The sequence below is a fragment of the Bos mutus genome, chromosome 6 (genome assembly GCF_027580195.1).
Source record: "Bos mutus isolate GX-2022 chromosome 6, NWIPB_WYAK_1.1, whole genome shotgun sequence".
Classification (NCBI taxonomy): domain Eukaryota; kingdom Metazoa; phylum Chordata; class Mammalia; order Artiodactyla; family Bovidae; genus Bos; species Bos mutus.
In genome coordinates this window covers 88,247,748-88,271,137 of record NC_091622.1, presented here as the reverse complement: position 1 = coordinate 88,271,137, position 23,390 = coordinate 88,247,748, and the positions used below count along the sequence as shown (strand labels likewise).

General features: G+C 39.2%; 1 protein-coding gene across 1 annotated transcript in view; it reads right to left on the bottom strand.

Moving 5' to 3' along the window:
• The window catches only part of AFM (afamin), a 79,230-nt gene that overhangs the window by 23,213 nt on the left and 32,627 nt on the right, over nt 1-23,390 (bottom strand). Inside the window, exons 14-16 of the mRNA XM_070371897.1 lie at nt 7,066-7,236; nt 3,569-3,666; nt 1,110-1,248 (exon numbers count right to left, since the gene is read on the bottom strand). Of these exons, the coding sequence (XP_070227998.1) occupies nt 1,110-1,248; nt 3,569-3,666; nt 7,066-7,236 (408 nt within the window). The remainder of the gene's footprint in view (nt 1-1,109; nt 1,249-3,568; nt 3,667-7,065; nt 7,237-23,390) is intronic.

Genomic DNA, 23,390 nt, shown 5'->3' with positions numbered 1-23,390 from the left:
GAGTTCCCTTGGACCCCATCTCTCAAATTCCTTCCCAGACCAGTTTACAGACAAGTGTTGGCTTGAGGCAGGAGTTCTTTATGCTGCATCAAGTTAAAATCAAGCCTCTGGTCAACACAACTGCTAATTTGATCCAGATATAAGACTGATGATTGGATTTCTTACTTAAAATGCTCAAATCCAATGTGTTTCTATGTTTTATAACTGGACATTGGTAACCACCATCAAACTTGGTATATGGAAAATCCTGTATAAACATTTGTTGAATTATTGGAAAAAATGAATAAATGAATGGTGAAAGGAATCCCTGAATCTTCTTTCAGTTATCTCTTTAATTTTCTTGTCTTCTTCTAGAACAGTCACCTTGCCTTGCTCCCCTTGTGGTGTCTGATACTTACTCTAATGCTGACTGCAAGCCTGCTCTATGCTTCTCTGAATATGACCACACAAATGCCCTGTCACTTATGTATGTGGGGATGAAGTGGCTGAAACCATAGAGCATCAGCATTCAATTTACATGTTTATACATTTTCACAGTAACCAAAGAGATCACTTAAAAGCAAGGTTTTAGGAATATAAACCATAAGTTCCCTAAGGAAGGCATGATTGTTAATAAAAATTTAAAATAAAAGGAAGACAGAGCTGGATAATAAAAATTTTAAATCTGCAACCAAAACAATTATATTTTATCAGAAAAAAATACTCACACATCTGGTGCTGGAAGTGTGCATGATAATTGTGTGAGAGTAAAGGAGATACACAGAGGAAAACTGGCTGTTTTTTACTACATTTTTGATTAGGATGAGTTAGTCTGAAATCAGCAAAATCACTTTTGTTGACTTGAAAAGCCAAGGAATAGATCTTGAGATATGATCCAGGCAAAGGTCTGATGAATCTGACATTCCCAGTTTTTGCAAAGTGACGGTCTTACCCCCGCTGTCAATCAAAGACAATTGACATGAACCAACCAGAAAGAAATTCTCCCAAGGACAGAATTATTAGAGTCCAGTGACAACTCACAGATGTGTCCACTGACATGAGATTGATGCTGGGGCCTGGAGTTCAGAACTTCCCACGATAGGCAAACATGCAGCCAAGGGTGTGCTTACTGAGTCCTCCATGCAGACAAACTGGTGCTCTTGATTCAGTGGGCAGCACTTGGTGGCAGCAGCTGCCATGTTCTTCATGAGTACAATCAACTCCTGAGCAGACGGTTGTGGGGCTTTCTTTGTATAAAGGACTATGAGCCTGAAAAAATAATGTCTTCTTATTCCTGGCAATGACTCTGTGCCTCAAATGAAGAATTCTACAAAGTGTTTGTCATCATCTGATATTTGTCTCTGATGTGGGATGAGCAAGTTATTAAACTGGGCATAAGTCTTTTCTTTTAGCTCCTATGTCAGTGGTTCAGTGGCTTCTTCAGTAGACCCAGAATTCTCTTTCCACATCACACATTGCTCTACTCTGAACCAGTTTTTTCTACATAGGATCAAGGATTGTATGATAGCTAATGTGGGTGACTGTAAAATCAGACTCAGAGTAAACAGCTTCTGAAATAAATATATGCACAGGTCTTTAAGGCATGTATTAGTTGTCTGTGATATGTAGGAACAGAAGCTACAGCAGCAATCAGGAAACATTTCCTGGTCTCATGGACTCACACCCTAGTTGGGGAGATAAAAGAGTACACTCAGTGTGATGAGAGGAACACAGAATGCTATAGGTATACATGGAATGGCATTTAATTCCATCCCAGGGAGGTCAGGTAGGCCTCCCAGAGGAAATGACATGGGAGCTGAGAGCCTGACAATAACTAAAAATGACCCATGTGAAGGGGAGTAAATGACCCATGTAAGAGTGGAGCATTTAGAAAGAGACTGAGTGAGATTTTGTTTTTCTTAACTGGGGGGATTGGAAATTGAAAAGAGGGGAAAGAAGAAAGCTTAACTCTAGAAGCAGCTTTACGGTGCTTTTAAGATCATTACGGTTGCTATATAAAGAATCAGTTAGAAGTGGCAAATGGCAGAGTGAGGGAAGGAAAAGCCATGCCAGTAATTCAAGTGAGAGAGGGTGGTGACCTGAACTAGGAGAGTGGTGGGGAATGAGGAATTCAGGGAAAGATTTGAATGAGAAAGACTACAAAACTGGACTTGAGGTCAACAGAATATCAGAATCATTTACTGCATTTATGTTATAATGGAGTTAGGGAAAGAATGTATCTGCTTCTTAAAGTATGACCCCTGGATTGGCAGTATCAGTATCCTTGGGTACTTGTTAGAAATATTAATACATATTCTCGTGCACCATCCCAGATTTACTGACTCAGAAACTCTAGAGGAGAGCTGTGTTTCAACAAATCTTCCAGGTAGTTTTGATGCACTCTAAAATTTGAGAGCCATGGGTCTAATCCTTAAACTAGACATTAACAAACACAATAGTTAAAAGAAAATGAAAACAAATATTGTCTGAAATGAGAATAATTTCTCTGGTTCCATTATTTCAGTCATTTAAGTTCAACATTATGGACTCTGTATCAAACTGAATTTTTCCCCAGTACTCTGCTTCTGAGTAGACTATACTGCTGCTGCTGCTGCTAAGTCGCTTCAGTCGTGTCCAACTCTGTGCGACCCCATAGACGGCAGCCCACCAGGCTCCCCCGTCCCAGGGATTCTCCAGGCAAGAACACTGGAGTGGGTTGCCATTTCCTTCTCCAATGCATGAAAGTGGAAAGTGAAAGTGAAGTCACTCAGTCGTGTCTGACTATACTAGTAAGATCTTAAACATTACTGAAAATTAGCTTATTTTTTGATACTTAATCTTTAAGTATGGGCTTCTCAAGTGTCTCAGTGGGTAAAGAATCCACCTGCAATGCAGGAAACCCAGACAGACTTGGGTTCAATGCCTGGGTTGGGAAGATTCCCTGGAGAAGGGCATGGCAAACAATTCCAGTATTCTTGCCTGGAAAATCCCATGGAAAGAGGAGCCTGGTGGGCTACCGTTCGTAGGGTCTCAAAGAGTTGGACACAATTGAAGCGACCGAGCACACATGCATACAATCTTTGACAGAAATGGGATTTGCCAGGCTCTCTGCACACAGAGTTTTTTTGTGCACTCCCTCTGACTAATAACTAAGGTATCCATTTATTTCCTCTCTTGATGGTGAAAATACTGTAGTGCTATGGTGACCTGACTTGAAACTGATAAAGCAACCCTAGATTAGATCTCTGTTGCAGCCTTGACTCCAAATTGCAGGCAAAGCCCCAAGCTAAATGTACAGGTGAAAGGTAGAGGCTCCTATGAGATTGCAGAAAGGGGGTCAGGGCCTGCTGGCTCCCTAACCTCTGGGCATTGATTGGAATCTGGAAACTGGACCAAAAAGCAAAGTAAAAGCACACAAGGTTATGTAGTCAAGTATCTTATCAAGATAAGGATAGCTGGGTTAATTTGGAACTGAGTTTTTCCTTGGCCTCTGAGGCTTTAAGGTTGAATATAGACTCTTAGCAACTCTTAGCAGCAAAAGTTAACAAACACTAACAAGCATAATCTGGACAATATCTTAGAAGCATACCTGTCGTGAAAGTTACTATCTCCTAATTTCTTACGTAAATCACACTGATTTTTCACACGCTCATGGCTTTCACGAACCACTCTTTGAAACATCCCTTCCTGAAAAATAAAGATAATCAGTGTTTGCCTATTATTGCGACAATATATCTTGAGGTTAGATTGCAAAATCATCTTCTGTAATAGTTTAATGTAACTGTTTTACTAAACCCAGGGTTTTATTTACTCAGTGAGTTTGGAAATGTTGAGAAAACACATTTTGCTATGACAGGAATGGCCATGTACTTTGTGGAGAAAAAAAGTGGGACAACCAGATTGATATTTAGTTTTCTCTGATGTGAACTCATTTGTGGGTTTAAATGGCATATTTTACAAGTATGAAGCTAGTCTTTCATCAAGCCAGAAAGAGGTCCTTAAAAGTAATTTATAGATCAAAGTTCAATTGATCAGAATATGTGTGTATATATTGGTTATTTTTAATAACACAGCATTTTTATGTAAACAGTACAGATATGGAGATATGGATGTAGATATAGAAATGTAGATACATATTAAGAAGAACGGTTTAATAAAAACACGTGCCGGATGTGAAGCACTCCACAAATACACATTGAAGGAAATCACATGGAATTCTCAGAGCTAAATACAAATTGAAAAAGTTCTTGAACAGTGCAAATAAAATCCCAGTGGGAAGATACAATTGGCCTTGCAGACTTAGCTCTTTGCTAGGAACACTGGTTATCATCTTAAGTAATCAGACCCAGTCCACCTGATCCTAATAAGCAGTGTTCAATAGTAAAAAATTTACCCAATTTGCAAACTGTTCGTCTGGATTTAACCCTTCTTGCCTGAGTGGCACTGGACTAGTCACTTGAACCTTCTGAAACCCAATACTTTCATCTACAAAGTGTAGCTAGTACTTCTGCCGTTACCTATCTTACCAAGCTGCCGTAAGAATAAAATAGGACACTGGTTGTAACGCTACTTTGTAAACTCTAAACACCCATCCTCCTAGAAGGGGCTATTATCATAGTAAGGGTGATTGTGAAATCTACAGGTGATACATTGAAAGGTTGCTAACCAGATCGTTCAGGATCCAGTGCCTGATGATCTGAGGTGGAGCGGATGTAATAAAAACAGAAGTAGAGTGCACAATAAGTGTAATGGGCTTGCATCATCCTAACCATCTCCCCCCACCTCCCTACCACGCCGGTTCATGGAAAAATTGTCTTCCATGAAGTGGGTCCCTGGTGCCAAAAAGGTCGGGGACCACTGTTAACCTACAGAACTCTTAAATCACCTTCATTTAGATTTCTCTCCAAGAACAGGAAGATGCCAGATGTACCTGCTTGGACTCAGAACAAGAAATACCTTCGCCCTCTATCCCCACCTCTCTGTAAAGGCTCAAGCCACTCATTAGCATAACAAAAGCCAGACCCTCCTGGCTCCTGGAAAGCTGTGAATGACGTCACCTGGTCAGAGATTTGTAAGGTCACCTGCTTTTTCATGTCAACTGTACAACAGGAGCCACTGCCTGCAAACAGTATGCTCTCTGGCTTGAAATAGGGACAGTGTCCAGGTCTGCTTGGTGGAAATGGTCAACCTTCCCTCACCCTAACAGGTTATGCTTTCATGCTACCTGCTACCAGGCCAAGCAAACTTAAAGGAGAAAATTGCACAGAGAATGTTTCATAAAACACAGAATTTATAAGGCAGTGACTCACACAGAGAGTCGCTGCTGTGTAATGATGTGACCTTCGGTTTAGGCGGAAATCAGAGTTTGTGTGTAGTGCTTGCAAGCAGAACATGCATAGTCATAAAAGCATGGCGCTACTAGCAGCACTGGACTTTTCTCTATTTGTAATCACACCACAAATATGAGAAATAGGTTTCTATAAAAGGAATTTACCCCATGGCTACAGCATTCCAGAGGATTTTCTAATTTACAGCATTTTCCCAGTAAATTTTGATATACTGTATCCACTCTTAAAATGACTGGAACTGCCAACTCTGGGTGTCTTCTTGAGTATTCATAAAGAAACCTGTTTCCACATGAAGCAAATTAGAGAGTAAACAGTAAGTTTCTGAAGTCATATTTTTCTTTCAAAAGCCGTCTATGTAATTTATTCAATATTTTAACTAACTTTAAGGTATTTGAAAATTTGGGGTGACTGGCAGGGAGGATTTCTGGCTATGTTTTGAGATAAGGAAACCAAATCAATAAAATTACGTGATTTTTCCAAAGTCACACAGCAGTGAGGGGCAGATTCAAACTTGAACCTAAAATATTCTGATAACCTTTAGTTCTTGGCTCAGGGTCTCTCCTTACTGTTACTAGAAATTCATTTCAAGTGTGTAGATGAGAACATTTTTCCTAATGACCTTTGAGGCTAGATTTTATAAATATTACAATTTTTGTAAGTATTAAATCACCATCTTCCCCTTGTCCATAATCTATTCCTTCTTCTGGGTTACAAGAAGGAGAAATTTGGACTATAGAATACTTCTAAAGGAATCATAAAATTGCAGGAGGGACCTTTAGAGTGCCTTAAGGAGGGACCTTATCTAACTGCCTCAGTTTATAGTTGGAACCTAGAAGCCTGGGGAAATTAAATGGCTTGAACTGCGTTTCAAAGCAGATGCATGACTGAATTAGACTGGAACTCAGGTCTCCCAACTCACAGACTAATGTGATTTCCACTAAGTTGTGCCTATCCACTTTTTCAGTACCAAATGCAAGTCTAGGGAAATTGAGTTCAGATAGTGACATTTACTTTTATAAGCCAATGTCAGATGTAATTGCAGAAATATAGCTAACGTCACTCAACAGAAAACTTTGAAGAAAACTCAAATTTTTATGCTTTGTTAGAATTTAGTTCCTCCAAATAATACTTTACACAGTAACTTTGGAAATATTTCAATCACACAATAATACTATCTTAATATTGTATCTTGAAATCAGTTTGCTTTATGACCCAAATAATTTGTACTTCTTCATGGGCACCAGAGATGTTAGTATTCCATCTCTTTAATCTTGAAATGTTATGCAATGGCTTTGATAGTAGGTATTAAAATAATCAGAAGAGCTGGCCATACTAATCTGAGGCCCTTACTTAAACATGACTCTAAGTCTCAAAGCAAAGCTTGCACACACTTGACACTCACTCTGTTTTTAAAAATTCCTATATTGGTTGTCTACATTTAGAACTCAAGAGACCCTCAACTCCCCTCCAAATGCAGTTGATCCAACCACCCAAAGCCTACATTCCCAGATGGCCACAAGTAGCTAGAGCCAAATAGTAGCTGCCACCTTGGATTCCACAGAGCGTATCTTCTTGGCCATTTAACCATTGACTGATATTGACTAGCCTCTGCCATCATTCAAGTTTGCAACTTCTCCCAAAGAATCCATAAATACAATATCCCTTTATTAAGGTTTTATAAAATGCTTTATTACCCTTGTAGGAAGAAATCTTGCTTGTCAGTGAATTGTTTACATACAGACTGATCCTCTGTAAACCTGCGACGGGGCAGGGATGAGAGATCAGGTTTGTTGTCATTTTCCGAGTTGATAATGCATTCTCCTCGAAATGGTTCTGGCAGTTCACAGCATGGAGTGAATTTGCTAGATAGAATAGCCTGTTTAGAGCAGATGTAGTTCATAAGCTGACTCTATAAAACAGAAAGAGAAGCAGTTATTTTTGATGACTTCATTCTTATTTATTTTTATTGAGAAAAGCAGAGAAAAACTTGGCCTCGTATTGCTTTTTTCTTGGCAAACTGAAAAACCAGAAAGACCATTTATACTGACTCTTTCTAATAAGAAAGCTTCTCTACTTGACCTTATTCAAGTCTCACAGCTCTCAAAGAACTTAAAGGAAGACAGATTGTATTACTGTTTTCAAGTTTAGCCCAACAAAATACAAATAAAGAGTTTTATCACTTGCTATTGTTATTGTTTTAGGATACCAGTTGAGAAAACATTTTATCTCTGTCATTTTCTATATACATTACTATAATATTACTATTACACTTACATATTTACTTATATGTTAAAAGTAGAAGTGAAAATGTTAGTCTCTCAGTTGTGCCCAACTCTTTGCCACCCCATGGACTGTAGGTCACCAGGCTCCTCTGTTCATGCAATTCTCCAGGCAAGAAAACTGGAGAGGGGTAGACCTTCTTTTCTCCAGGGAATCTTCCTGATGGCAAGAATACACAGAAGAACTATACAAAAAGATCTTCATGAGCCAGATAACCACGATGGTGTGATCACTCACCTAGAGTCATACATCCCGGAATGAGAAGTCAAGTGAGCCTTAGGAAGCATCACTACAAACAAAGCTAGTGGAGGTGATAGAATTCCAGTTGAGTTATTTCAAATCCTAAAAGATGATGCTGTCAAAGTGCCACACTCAATATGCCAACAAATCTGAAAAACTCAGCAGTGGTCACAGAACTGGAAAAGGTCAATTTTCATTCCAATCCCAAAGAAAAGCAATGCCAAAGAATGCTCAAACTACTGCACAATTGCACTCATCTCACACGCTAGCAAAGTAATGCTCAAAATTCTCCAAGCCAGGCTTCAACAGTACGTGAACCATGAACTTCCAGATGTTCAAGCTGGATTTTGAAAAGACAGAGGAACCAGAGATCAAATTGCCAACATCCACTGGATCATCAAAAAAGCAAGAGAGTTCCAGAAAAACATCAACTTTTGCCCTATTGACTATGCCAAAGTCTTTGACTGTGTGGATCACAACAAACTGTGGAAAATTCGTCAAGAGATGGGAATACCAGACCACCTGATCTGCCTCCTGAGAAATCTGTATATAGGTCAAGAAGCAAAAGTTAGAACTGGACATGGAACAACAGACTGGTTCCAAATAGGGAAAGGAGTACATCAAGGCTGTATATTGTCACCCTGCTTATTTAACTTATATGCAGAGAACATCATTCAAAATGCTGGGCTTGCTGGGAGAAATGTCAAAAACCTCAGATATGCAGATGACACCACCCTTATGGCAGAAAGCGAAGAACTAAAGAGCCTCTTGATGAAAGTGAAAGAGAAGAGTGAAAAAGCTTGCTTAAAGCTCAACATTCAGAAAACTAAGATCATGGCATCCAGTCCCATCACTTCTTAGCAAATAGATGGGGAAACAGTGGAAACAGGGGCAGACTTTATTTTGGGGGCTCCAAAATCACTGCAGATGGTGACTGCAGCCATGAAATTAGAAAATGCTTGCTCCTTGGAAGAAAATCTATGACCAACCTAGACAGCATATTAAAAAGCAGAGACATTACTTTACCAGCAAAGGTCCATCTAGTCAAGGCTATGGTTTTTCCAGTAGTCATGTATGTATTTGAGAGCTGGACTCGCAAATGGATTTGAGAGTTGAGAGACTTGAGAGTTGAGCACCGAAGAATTGATACTTTTGAACTGTGGTGTTGGAGAAGACTCTTGAGAGTCCCTTGGACTGCAAGGAGATCCAACCAGTCCATCCTAAAGGAAATCAATCCTGAATATACACTGGAAGGACTGATGTTGGAACTGAAATACTTTGGCCACCTGATGCAAAGAACCACCTCACTGGAAAAGACCCTGATGCTGGGAATGATTGAAGGTGGGAGGAGAAGGGGATGACAGAGGATGAGATGGGTGGATGGCATCACCGACACAATCACCGACACAATGGACATGAGTTTGAGTAGGCTCCGGGGGTTGGTAATGGACAGGGAGGCCTGGCGTGCTGCAGTCCATGGAATCACAAAGAGTCGGACACAATTGAGTGACTGAACTGAACTGAACACACACACGCAAATTAGTACGTGTGTATATGAACAAACTAAAGTCTACACTTAAGGAACTCACAGGTTTAGTTGGAGAGTTTAAATAATTAAACAACAAAATAATGCATTATAAAATAAATTGTTAGAGAAATATGTGTATTATACTTTGGGTGAGAAAAGAAAGATTGCAATCCCAACTGGATAAGATCAGAGTAAAGACCTTGTATGATTTCAGTCTTGAATGACAAATATAAGTTAGTTGGAAACAAATGGAGAGAAAAAAGCATACTAGAAATATCCATATTGGTCTATAAAGAGTCTTAGAGGTGAAGACCATGACATACTTGGGACATGATATTTTAGGATATTTCGAACTTACTGGGAATATTTAGTTGAGATAAAGATCAAGGGATCAGGAGAGAAGGAGAATGTACCGAAAGCCTAGATCTGAGAATGGTAAGTGGAAGCTGCATTATGGGGTCAGGTTGAGATCAATAAGGAGAATGTCTACATTAGTTCGGAGACAAGTCTGCCCTCAGTGGCTTACTAGGATCAAATCTGTTTCAATAAAGTCCTGTTGAAAGGGGAGGCATTGGGCCTGCAGGCAGTAGTTCTGGCAACAAGGCTGGCAAAGGCTCTGTCTTCATCCACCTATAGATTCTTTTATTTTTTTTTATTTTAATTGGAGGTTAATTACTTTACAATATTGTGTTGGTTTTGCCATACATCAACATGAATCCGCCACGGGTATACATGTGTTCCCCATCCTGAACCCCCCTCCCACCTCCCTCCCCATACCATCCCTCTGGGTCATCCCAGTGCACCAGCCCCAAGCATCCTGTATCATGCATCAAACCTGGACTGGCGTTTCATTTCATATATGACATTACACATGTTTCAATGTCATTCTCCCAAATCAACCCACCCTCTCCGTCTCCGTCTCCCACCAAACTGGAGCCTATTATACAGAGTGAAGTAAGCCAGAAAGAAAAACACCAATACAGTATACTAATGCATATATATGGAATTTAGAAAGATGGTAATGATAATCCTGTATGTGAGACAGCAAAAGAGACACAGATGTATAGAACAGTCTTTTGGACACCTATAGATTCTAACATTGCCCTCAGATTGGGAGTGTTTTGGCCAGGAGATTTTCTAGGCCAGGCCAAATGGCATTGGAAAAGATGCACTGGTAAAGCCCCTGATGCTGTGAAAGACTGAAGGCAAAAGGAGAAGGGGGCAGCAGAGGATGAGATAGTTAGATGGCATCACTGACTCAACGGACATCAATTTGAGCAAACTCCAGGAGCTGGTGAAGAACAGAGGAGCCTGCCATGCTGCAGTCCATGGGGTTGCAAACAGTTGGACATGACTTAGCAACTGACAAAAGAAATGACATAAATCACTTCTGACTCAGTTCAGTTCAGTTCAGTCGCTCAGTTGTGTCCGACTCTTTGCGACCCCATGAATCACAGCATGCCAGGCCTCCCTGTCCATCACCATCTCCCAGAGTTCACTCAGACTCATGTCCATCGAGTCAGTGATGCCATCCAGCCATCTCATCCTCTGTCGTCCCCTTTTCCTCCTGCCCCCAATCCTCAAAGCATCAGAGTCATTTCCAATGAGTCAACTCTTCGCATGCTCCACCTATTTGTAAGACTGGAATAGTCTTACTCCATTTTCCAAGAACGCTATCTTGGGAAAGAATAATAAATTAAACAATCCTTTTGCAAAACTGATTAATTAAAAGGATAAGGAGGCAGAGTTACATAATTGATGTTTTTAGTTATCCAATAATAATATTGTCAGGCAGAACTCTATTTCTAAATGAGAAAATACTAGTGAAGGAGAAGTTTTAAAAGAAAGTGTATATTTCAAGTCCTGACAAAAATAAGGACAATTGAGTCTCATCATTCACAGTAGTTATTAACACTGAATTCGTGAATATTGAATCATCTGCCCTGGAGGAAATAGAGGATAAAGTTTCTACATGGCCACATGTTCATGAACAAATCAAGACATAACCCTTGTTTTGTGTATGTTTCTGTTTTAAAACTCCTTATTTAATATACAGCAGTCCTCCTATCCCTGTTTACTGCAGGGGAGACACTCCAATATCCCCTAAAATGCCCCTGGATGCCTAAAGCTGCAGATAGTACCAAACCTTCTATATTTTTTCCTGTACATGCATGCATATGATAAAGTTTAATTTATAAATTAGGCACAGTGAAAGATTAACAAAAGTAACATAATAAAATTATAGCAATATAATGTAATAAAAGTTATATGAATGTGGTCTCTCTCAAAATACCTAATTGTTCAATTTTAATGCCTTTTCTATCTTAACTAACTAAGCACTTATCATGAACTATAGCCAAAACTTTGGCAGTTTGATTTGTGACAACAAAACTAACACGAATTTATTTTTCCTTCTTCACAATTTCACAGATAAAAGATTTGTTCTTACCATAGATCTGGGTGACCTCAGCATGTGATTTTTTTTCTTTCCCTATTAAGGAGAACTTTCACCTTTCCACCTAAAGGATGCACTTTACAGCTTCTCTTTGGCCAGCATCACTACGCTTATGCACTAAGGTCAATGTGTGACTTGAACCCAATCACCATGATCCCAGGGCAGCCAATCTGGTGACCTATATAACTATCATGACTAATCCACAGGAAACGCTAGACAAAGAGATGATTCACATCCCAGATGAGATGGAACAAGATGGCACAAGATTTCATCTTGCTGATCAGAATGGTGCATAATTTAAATCTTAGGAATTATTTTTGGATTTTTCTGTTTACTATTTTCAGATGGAAGTTGACTATGGTTAACTGAAACCTTAGGAAGCAAAGCAAGAAGTAAGGGGGACTACTGAGTATTGGCAATTTATTCACATTGAACTCACAGCCACTAACACTGTTACTCATGCATGAACAAAGCTTATCTAAAATACATAGTCTTTCTTCAAGGCACAACACAGCTTCTTGTGCTTAGGAACACTGGGCAATTCTTCAGTATTATATGCAGGGCCATTTTAAACAGCTACATCATCAACAAAAATGCAGAAAACATGGCATTAAGTGAACATTTCTTTACAGCACGAGAGCTACAATGGGAAGGCAGAGAGCATCGCCTTGTTCTATTGCAGCTGGAAACATGTGCATCAGACAACTTAAATTTCCACTGCTTTGAACATGCATAAGTTTCTGGGAATGACCACAGAGTGCTGTGAGTATTGATTTCGGGGTTACAAAAAAATTTTGGCATGTAGGTGAATTCACAAGGACAGAATTCATGAATAATGAAGATTAGCTGAGAAAACATTTAAATGAATCCATAACAGAAGAAATGGAGAAGCTGTCACACCAGGTTATATCTCTATCCCTGTTCCAGCTTCACAGACAAACCCTCACAAAATAGATAGGTTACAGTAATATTTATTTCAGAGAATTCAAAAGGAAAAAAATTCTAATCCATTTCTTAGAAGTGAGCATAACTGGATACCAAAACCTGATCAAGTATGTGCCAAAAAAGAAAGTTCCAGATCCAGTTCACATTTAAACATAAATGCAAAAATTTGACTTATATATGTATAATATACATAGAGAAAGGCAGAGAGAGAGAGAAAGGCTAGAGATGGAGTAAAATAAGATTGACTTGAGCAATGTAAAGATGGGCAAAAATTAATAAATCTTTTAAGATAATTTACCAATGGATAAGTCAAACAATATAAATCAAATGATCATCTTTAGGAGATAAAAGAATATTTACTAATGTTCAGAATCCACCCTAATTAAAACAAAGCAAAATGACCTCTAAAAAAGGATGAAAAATTACATGTAAACAATTTCTTTGTGAGGCCAATAACTCTAAACCTATTACCTTTATAGTCTGGAATATGGCAGGTGCCAGAAGTAACCATAGTTATTTTATATTGGTTAGAATACTAGCCAATACTATTAAATAACTGGAGATCATTCTAGCACATCTGTCACGTGGTTTCAGCAGTTTAGTCACTAAGTCATGTCTGACTCTTGTGATCCCATTAACTGTAGCCCACCAGGCTCCTCTGTCCATGGGATTTCCCAGGCAAGAATACTGGACTGGGAGAAGGAACCCATTTCCTTCTCCAGGGAGTCTTTCTGACCCAGGAACTGAACCCAGGTTTCCTGCATTGCAGGCAGATTCTTTACTGATGGAGCTATGAGGGAATCCCATGTCTGTCACAGTATAGACTATAACGGAAGCTGTTCTAGAGTTACCAATTTGGAATAGGTATTGTTTATGTGTTAAAGGATTTAAGCAATTTTGTCTTGTTTTAACAACCGTGGATAGGCCTCAAAGTTCCCTGTAATTTCCCCCCAAATTCACATAATCTTCATGCAGACAGAAGTCTGAGAGCCTATCCTGAAGAGCCAGCAGGACTTCTAAGTGGGCAGGACAGTATTCCTTCCAGTATCAGTTGAGATTCTTGACATTCAGAAACTACTCCAAGGAACAACTTCACATTGCCTATCTCCAGGATGGAATTCACAGTGGCAGCCACCGCCTTTACAACTGGTCAAGATGAACATGGCACTGACCTCAGCAAGTAATGGCCAACTGCAACAGCTGCCAAGAAAAAGCTATGGCCTTAGCCCAACTCTCTGTTCTGGCAAAGTAAATATTTGAGGACTAAGAATTCTAGGATTCTATTGAGTGTTCTAGTCAATGATTTTTCTATTTTAACTACAGTTGTTACCCACATCCCTTAATCTGTTGTGTGCCTGTGTGCTTCAGTTGTGTCAGACTCTCTGTGACCCCATAGACTATAGCCCGCCAGGCTCCTCTGTCCGTGGGATTATCCAGCCTAGAATACTAGAGTGGGTCGCCATGCCCTCCTCCAGAGGATCTTCCTGCCCCAGGGATTGGACCCACATCTTCATCTCCTGCATTGCAGGCAGATTCTTTCCCCACTGAACAACCCAGGAATCTGTTGTGTAATGGGACTAAAATGGTTGGAGGTGGGGCTTCCTGCTCTTAAGAGAAAAGGATTTCTCTCTGAAATCATGTTATTCTTACTTTGCTTCTGCTTTATTTTTTAATTGTGATGAAAACTATTGGTTTTCAAACTTGCAGAATGGATAGGAACATGACTTGTATATGATTGTAGTTTACTAAACCCTTATTGGGTTTTTAACAGTTACAATATTTTCCTTCTCTGGGGTTTCGAGACTTTATATTCAAACCTGGGGCAGATAATTCTATGTTGCCCATGCCCCAGCCCTTGCCTCTTGTTGCCATATCTTTGTTTTGGTGGTTTCTTCTTCCCTCCAGGCTGACATGGCCTCAGGGTAGAGTTTGCAATTATAGGACTTGCTAGAGATTCAAAGATGAATGAAATACAATCACAATTTGGGAGGAAATTAACAGTCAATTCTAAAAATTTAAGAATAAAATAATAAAGTAAAGTAAGACAGATTGAGGAAGGAGGGAAAGGGAGGGAAGAAGGGTGAGGGAGGGAGGGAAAGAAAGAAAGAAAAAAATGTTGCATGAGAAGAGAAAAGAGAGGAGACATCATTCTACTGGTAATACTAAGAAGTAATAATTGCTCTTTAATATTTATTATATACCATATTTACATGGTATATATTATATTATATTTATAAATATCTATAATATTTATTTAAGAAATAAGTTGAGATGAGTTTTAAGAAAAGAGAAAATCTTACCCTGCCAAGTACACACACTACTGCATTTCCTTCACAGCATATCTGAGCAAATTTTTAATATCCATGGACGGCTTGGCAATTTCAGAAAAAAATTAGCTTTAGGTAGCTTTTTAGTCAACAGAACCAATTCCCTGGGGGGAGAAAAGTGCATTTTTTTATTTTTTGGATTCAATTCTTTCTAAAATTAGTTCTAGTTCAATGAGTAATCAAAAGAATAGAACTACATTTGCAAATGTAGGATGAAGATAGTTGCATATTATGTTTTCTATTTCTTCAGTGATAGAATCCAGAGCCATACAAAAATCTAAGTCGCAAAATGAAAATTATTCAGTTCATAATCGTGTAAGTACGGTCATTGTCATTACTCAGATTATTGCTTAAAGAAGTTGAGTTGCTTGGACAAGTACTTTGGGAATTTATCTGACCTATTTCCAAATAAAATTCTTTTCCATAAAGACATTAATTATAAAAGGTTTGGTTCTCCCTTGCCCCTCTCTGTTGACAACTGAACAACATCCCTGAGAGTTTTTTTGTTCTGTTGTCCTTTAGTCACTAAGCTATGTCCAATTCTTTTGTGACTCCATGGACTGTAGCTTGCCAGGTCCTTCTGTCCATGGGATTTCCCAGGCAAGAATACTGGAGTGGGTTGCCATTCCTTCCTGACCCAGAGATCGAACCTCGTCTCCTACTTGGCAGGAGGATTCTTTACCAATGAACCATGAAAATTAGGCTTGCCTTATAAGAACTGAGCTTCCAGGCAATGCGATATTGTCCTAAAATGGGTAAGAAGGTAATATAAGGAAGACGCATGCATTCAGGGGTAAACAGAAACCAAATCTGGGCCAAGAAAGAGACACGTTGAGTGACATCAAATTCTCCTCCCACTCCACACTCCTCTATCCCCACCCCAAAAAACACCACTCAATTTTTCTGTTTTTTGTGACATTAGAGCCAAAATCTTTCTTATCTTCCAAGAGAAAAATACCTTTTGTCCTCCAGCCTTAACCATACAGAACAACAAAGGGTATGAATCTGAATAACAAGAATCTTTTGTACACTGGAGAAGAGCCTTAAAAATTTGAGCTGCTGGAAGATATTTAGACAGGAGACAGTGAGTGGAGACGAGGACTGCAATGTGCAGCATAGCCCAGGGTGCCCTGTTGAATAGCCAAGTAGCCCACCTGTAGAGAAAGGAACCAGGTTTGTGCTGAGAGACATTAGTGAACAAAAGATAGATGATATTTCAATGAGTTCAATTGATCCAAAGCAGCAAAGTCCACAAATCTAAGTAAGTAACTTACACAGCTGTTGCTACCTTGTGGTTGAATCTAATCCCAATTTCATATAAATGGTGATGCCTCAAAGATATTTCTCTAACATACTTTCTGATGGGTTCCAGCTGTAATTAGAAAAATGACTCATCAAAGAACTATGGTAATAACTGAAAAAGTTCACCTCATGGTTAGTAAAGAACAGAAAAAAAAAATCATGTATCTTCTCAAAATTAGAAAGTTTTAATTGTCTTATCTATGAGACCAAATGTAAAAGCATAATTTGGTGAAGGTTTTGTTTTCTTGTTGTTGTTTTTTGGGTTTGTTTGTTTTTTACAAAATAGCACTCACTTCTCCAGAGATCGCTTGTCCCTTAACTTTTAGACATTTGATGTATAAATGAGAACAAGACAGTGAACAAACAAGAATCCAGAGAGCCGATAGAATAAATTTCAATAATGTCTTACAGTTGTATTTAGGTTTTATTCAAGTTACTAACCCTGTCATCTTGAGCATGTCTTTAAATGCTTACTGCCGAGGTCCAGCCCCGGCTGATCCAGGGTATTCGACGGCCTAGGCGACTATTTATATGCTAATTAGAGATATAAGAGTAATAGAATGAGGATAGCTCAGTAAGAAAATTCAGTGGAGAAAAGAGGCTGAGTAGCTTGGTTTACGCGGGAGACCAATGAAACTTCAAGACAAGAAATTTGCACCACTTACGTAGGCCGCAGGCGCCCTCTCGAATAGCGGAAGGTGCCCCACCCTAGACACCTTCTCGAGTGGGTCTTAGAAGCCCAGGCATAATTAGTAAGCGTGGTGGGTTCCGCGCTCCAGATGGAGACTCAGCTGGAAGTTAAAGGGAAGAATGACATGGGGAGACCAAGCGTTGGTGAGCAAGGCCCGTAGCTTTATTTTCAACAGGGGTTTTTATACCCTAAGTTACACATAGAGGATAATAGGGGATGCAAAGTCAGCAGTCTTTGATTCTTATCAAAAACCAGGGTTTCTTTCCTGCAAATTTATCGTATACAAATGGTTTAGGTGATTTACATCATCTTCTGGCCAGAAGGCCTACTAACATTTTATGACTGTTGACAAGAACTTATCAACAAAGACTTATTTTCTCTAAGAGTAATTATTTAAAGGTTTGGCGCCATCTTCCGAAGATAAAATTGCATTCCTATAGGGCGGATGTGTAATGGGTTTACAACAAAGGAAAGAATTTATTACCTTAAGGGTCTAAAGTTACTAACACCAAGGCCACTACTTATTTTTTCTACATACCAAATTTTTAATTAATACACATTCAAGGATACAATTCAAGGGATGTGAAAACTTGGCAACAAGCATTGACTCATCAATGAAATCCTTTACTAGTCTTATTCTGACAGTTTGTAACTCTCTGAGAGGCTCTAAGCTATTTGAATATCTTAAGCTTCCCATGCCTCTCCAGGCTGGGAGACTGTAAACAATCGTATGCATAGCTGTAGGAGTCCAGGTAAACTTGTCAGGCGAGTTAGAGATCCATCTGAGGGGTTTGGATTTAAACACTCCTAATTGCCCAGGAACTTTATTAATTGGAGCTGTAAGTTAACTCTTTGACAGAGAGAGCGAGATGGTGGTAGGGGACAGCCCCCAGTAAAGTCAGAGGTGAGAGCACAAAGCAACAAAGTAGGCAGACTCTGGTTTTTTGGGGGGTAGATGCTCGAGAATATCCGGGCGGACTCCTGAGGCTCGATCCCGCCTTTGCGTATGCTGAGCCTCCTTCCTCATGACCTTTGTCACGAGTGGAATGCCTCACCGGCTCCCGGCAGCTTACTATAATATATGCTCCAGTTTTGCAATATAAATTAACAGAGTCCCCCAAAATCTTCATATTCTTTAACTCAGAATTTGGACTTTTGAAACTCTATTCCTTTCTGAATAAACAAAAATATAATTATGCAAAAAGAAGAACATGTATGCCTTGCTATGGCAGCAAAATTTTGGAGACAAAATGTCTCAAAAGAATAGAGATGCCTAAGTGAATAATGGCATATTATTCTTGAAAAAGATGTACACTTTTAATGTAAAGTACATATGTTTAAGTTTCTATTCAAAACTGTGTATTCAATTTGGTCACAAGAATGTACAAAATAAAACCTGTGAATGAAAAAAAAATGAAAATAAATATACTGAAATTAGTATCTCTGTGTGGTGAGAATATAAGTAACATTTAAACATTTCAGATAGCTCTATATATTGACTTAAAACATTATATTGACCATATATTAATTTTACTTTGGGTAACAATATCTTGCTATGCTATGCTAAGTCACTTCAGTCGTGTCCAACTCTGTGTGACCCCATAGACAGCAGCCCACCAGGCTCCCCTGTCCCAGGGATTCTCCAGGCAAGAACACTGGAGTGGGTTGCCATTTCCTTCTCCAATGCATGAAAGTGAAAAGTGAAAGTGAAGTCGCTCGGTCGTGTCCGACTCTTAGCGACTCCATGGACTGCAGCCAACCAGGTTCCACCGTCCATGGGATTTTCCAGGCAAGAGTACTGGACTGGGGTGCCATCACCTTCTCCGTTAACAATATCTTACAATGCTTTTTTAAAGAACAAATCCAGGTTCGATGCACGATGCTGGATGCTTGGGGCTGGTGCACTGGGACGGCCCAGAGGGAGGGTATGGGGAGGGAGGAGGGAGGAGGGTTCAGGATGGGGAGCACGGGTATACCTGTGGCGGATTCATTTTGATGTTGGGCAAAACTAATACAATATTGTAAACTTTAAAAATAAAATAAAAATTAAAAAAAATAAAGAACAAATTAAAAAATGGATACAGAGGCAATATTCAAATCACAAATCTGGCACTATGATAATATTTATACTTTATAATTAATTATAAGTATAATTATTATTTTATTTTTATTCGTTGTGTTGCACTTATTTGAAATCAAATACAAATAAGGTTATTCTCTTCTTCACAAGAGAGTCTGTGAAGGTTTAACTCATAAAGCACATTCTGTGATCACAGACATCACTTTAACACGATTGACTATGCAGTCTTCTCTGGGTAAGGACTAAGAACTCCTGGGAACAGACATTCTGGAGGCAAACAGGACTGTAACCATCACAGAGCAAGGGAGAGGAGAAAAAAACTTAACTAATTCAAAAGCACCTGCTTATGCTTAACATTATAGGGTCACATAGCTGGACCTAGAGATTATTGTACAAAGTGAAGTCAAGTCAGACAGAGAAAGATGAATATATGACATTGCTTATATGTGTAATCCGAATTAGTGGTACAAATGAATTTATTTATAAAACAGAAATAGAGTCACAGATATAGAAAACAAACTTATGGCTACCAACAGGGAAAGTAGAAGGGAGGGATACATTTATTGGGAGATTGAGACTGACATATACACACTACTAAATATAAACTGGGCTTCCTTGGTGGCTCAGAGGTTAAAGCGTCTGCCTGCAGTGCAGGGTCCTGGGTTTGATCCCTGAGTCAGGAAGATCCCCTGGAGAAGGAAATGGCAACCCACTCCAGTATTCTTGCCTGGAGAATCCCGTGGACAGAGGAGCCTGGTGGGCTACAGTCCACGGGGTCGCAAAGAATCAGGCACGACTGAGCGAGCAACTTAACTATATATAAACTAGATAACTAATAAGGCCCTAGTGTATAGCACAGGGAACTCTAGTCAGTACTGTGTAAAGACTTTTATGGGGGTAGAATCTAAAAGAGTCGGTCTATGTATATGTATAACTAATTAACTTTGCTATACAGCAGAGCTAAAAAGAGGAACTAAAAAGCCTCTTGATGAAAGTGAAAGTGGAGAGTAAAAAAGTTGGCTTAAAGCTCAACATTCAGAAAACGAAGATCATGGCATCCGGTCCCATCACTTCATGGGAAATAGATGGGGAAACAGTGGAAACAATGTCAGACTTTATTTTTTGGGGCTCCAAAATCACTGCAGATGGTGACTGCAGCCAAGAAATTAAAAGACACTTACTCCTTGGAAGGAAAGTTATGACCAACCTAGATAGCATATTCAAAAGCAGAGACATTACTTTGCCAACAAAGGTCCATCTAGTCAAGGATATGGTTTTTCCTGTGGTCAGGTATGGATGTGAGAGTTGGACTGTGAAGATGGCTGAGTGCCGAAGAATTGATGCTTTTGAACTGTGGTGTTGGAGAAGACTCTTGAGAGTCCCTTGGACTGCAAGGAGATCCAACCAGTCCATTCTGAAGGAGATCAGCCCTGGGATTTCTTTGGAAGGAATGATGCTAAAGCTGAAACTCCAGTACTTTGGCCACCTCATGCAAGGAGTTGACTCATTGGAAAAGACTCTGATGCTGGGATGGATTGGGGGCAGGAGGAGAAGGGGACGACAGAGGATGAGATGGCTGGATGGCATTACTGACTTGATGGACGTGAGTCTGAGTGAACTGCAGGAGTTGGTGATGGACAGGGAGGCCTCGTATGCTGTGATTCATGGGGTCGCAAAGAGTTGGACATGACTGAGCAATTGAATTGAACTGAACTGATACAGCAGAAAGTAACATAACATTATAAATCAACTATACGCCAATAAAATTTTTTAAAAATTATAAGGGCATATTATACATTAAGGAAAAATTTCCTCTGAAAAGGGTTAAAATTAAGAAAACTTTGTAACAAATTAGCTGAAAAAACTAAAGTCATGAAAAAGTTCATTCTTCCAAAATGCCTGGTAATAAAACATAAGTCTACACAATCACTTGTTTTTGTTGTTTTTAATAATATGAAACCAAAAGGAGGAAAAAAAAAACAAAACTGTCCTGCTTAGGAATTCAGAATTGGCTTCTGAAGGAACTGGAGTTAACTCCAGTTCCAGGGGAAGAACGGAAGAGAGGTAAGAAATATACGTGTGTGTGTGTGTGTGTGTATGTGTAGCTTTAAAGAAAACTATGATTACTGCATACTTAGTATATGCTAGAGACTCTTTAGATACATTATTTAGTTTCTAACACAAGGTAGAAAATAAGGAGCTCAATAGGAGAAACATAGTTAAAGGAATAGAGAAATAGGGGTTGAGAGGATTATGAGAGAAATTCTCACTGAAGAGATCAAAGAAAACAGCAAGAAAACGGTGGTACTACACTGATTATCAAACTACTATTTATTTCAGCGTGACCTTCAAAAAATCCATCTGGTGTGCCTTCTTAAGACAGTTGAAGGGGACGACAGAGGATGAGATGGCTGGATGGCATCATTGACTCGATGGATGTGAGTCTCAGTGAACTCTGGGAGTTGGTGATGGACAGGGAGGCCTGGCGTGCTGTGATTCATGGGGTCGCAAAGAGTCGGACACGACTGAGCGACTGATCTGATCTGATCTGATCTGATCCAGAACCTTTAATGAGCATACATTAAAAAGTACTTTTATCATGGAACTAATCACTGATTTACGTCTATTCAACGAAGGAGAAAAGGCTATCTGGTTAAAATTAAATGTGTGGCTAACAGTATTTTCCAGGGTTAGCTAAAATAGTCTTCTATCTCATGTTTTTCTTACAATGAGCTTTTGTTACAGTGTATTTACTTTCTCCTTCAAAGTTTTGTGGCATTTCAGCCAATAGAGTATAATAAGGGTAAATTTTGAGACTTGGTCATTAAAGGCCATACAACTTCTGCTTTATCCATAAGAATACACATTCTTGAGACTCTGGCCATATGTTAGCAGTCCAGCTGCCCTCAGGCTGCCACGCTGTGAGGAAGCCCAAGCCAGACAAATCAGTGACACCATTTAATTTATTATTAAATAAGGTAATATGAGAAGAAGGAGATGTTGGGGTGTTTTGCTATGCAGAAATAATAATTGAAGTATTAAATATGTATTATGAAGTGATATTTGTGCTGGATCATGCTTCTCAAATTTTGAGGACTATATGAATGGCCTGAGTATCTTGTTAAAATGATGTCTTATTCAGCAGGTCTGGAGAAGAGCTTCATTCTGAATCTTTACAAGCTGCAAGGTGGTTCACATGCTGCCAGTCCACAGTCCTCACTTAGCATAACAAGTTCCTAAATAACAGTTGACATATAAATAGTTTACCTTTGTCTGGAAGCATTGTCTTATTTTCTTCTTGGCAACATGACTGAACAGCTGTTTCATAGCAAACAGACATGGTTAAAATAGTGGGTCCATACAAGAATGGGTGCTTCCTAGAAGTTTCATAAATGTATCTATAATTTGACAAATGCAAAGTCATAATAATGGAATTATTATGGAATAATATAATTTGGAATTCAAGAACATGTTCTGACACTGTTTCTTAAGAACTTATGATTCATTTAGTTTTGTTGACCTGAAACTTCTAGAATTTCATGGTAACAGAAATGGGATACCACTACACTTAAATGTATCAAAGGTTCACAACAGACAGGTCATTGTGAGGTTAGATAGCGCCCAAGAAGTAATCCACTGTATTTTTTGGGCCAGTGAGAAAAGGAAATCACCAATTAAAAGTGTTCATTTTTATATAAGTAGTAAAAGTAGAAAGTTCAATAGTCTAAACTGATTGTAAATGGAGGATAGTACAGCTGGTAAAGGGGAACTAAATTTAGAAATTATTTGTGGGTGAAGAGGAATCTTTCAAGATCATCTGTAAGTTCTTTCTAGACTACAAAAGTTTATGCCATTGTCCTCCAAGATGTCTCACTCAATATTTGGGTTTATGACTAAATCTGAGTATTAATTTGCTTCTCAAATTCATTCTTTTCTCTTTTTTTATATTTTTTAGGTCCCATTTTGTAAAATGTAGGATCATAGTTCCCCAACAGGAATCGAACCAATGCCCACTGCATTGGGAGTTCAGAGTCTCAACCACCACATAGAGCTTGCGTGCTTGCTAAGCCACTTCAGTCATGTCTGACTCTGCATCCCTATGGACTGTAGCCCTCCAGGCTCCTCTGTCCATGGGATTCTGCAGGCAAGAACACTGGAGTGGGTTGCCATGCCCTTCTCCAGGGAATCTTCTTGACCCAGGGACAGAACCTATGT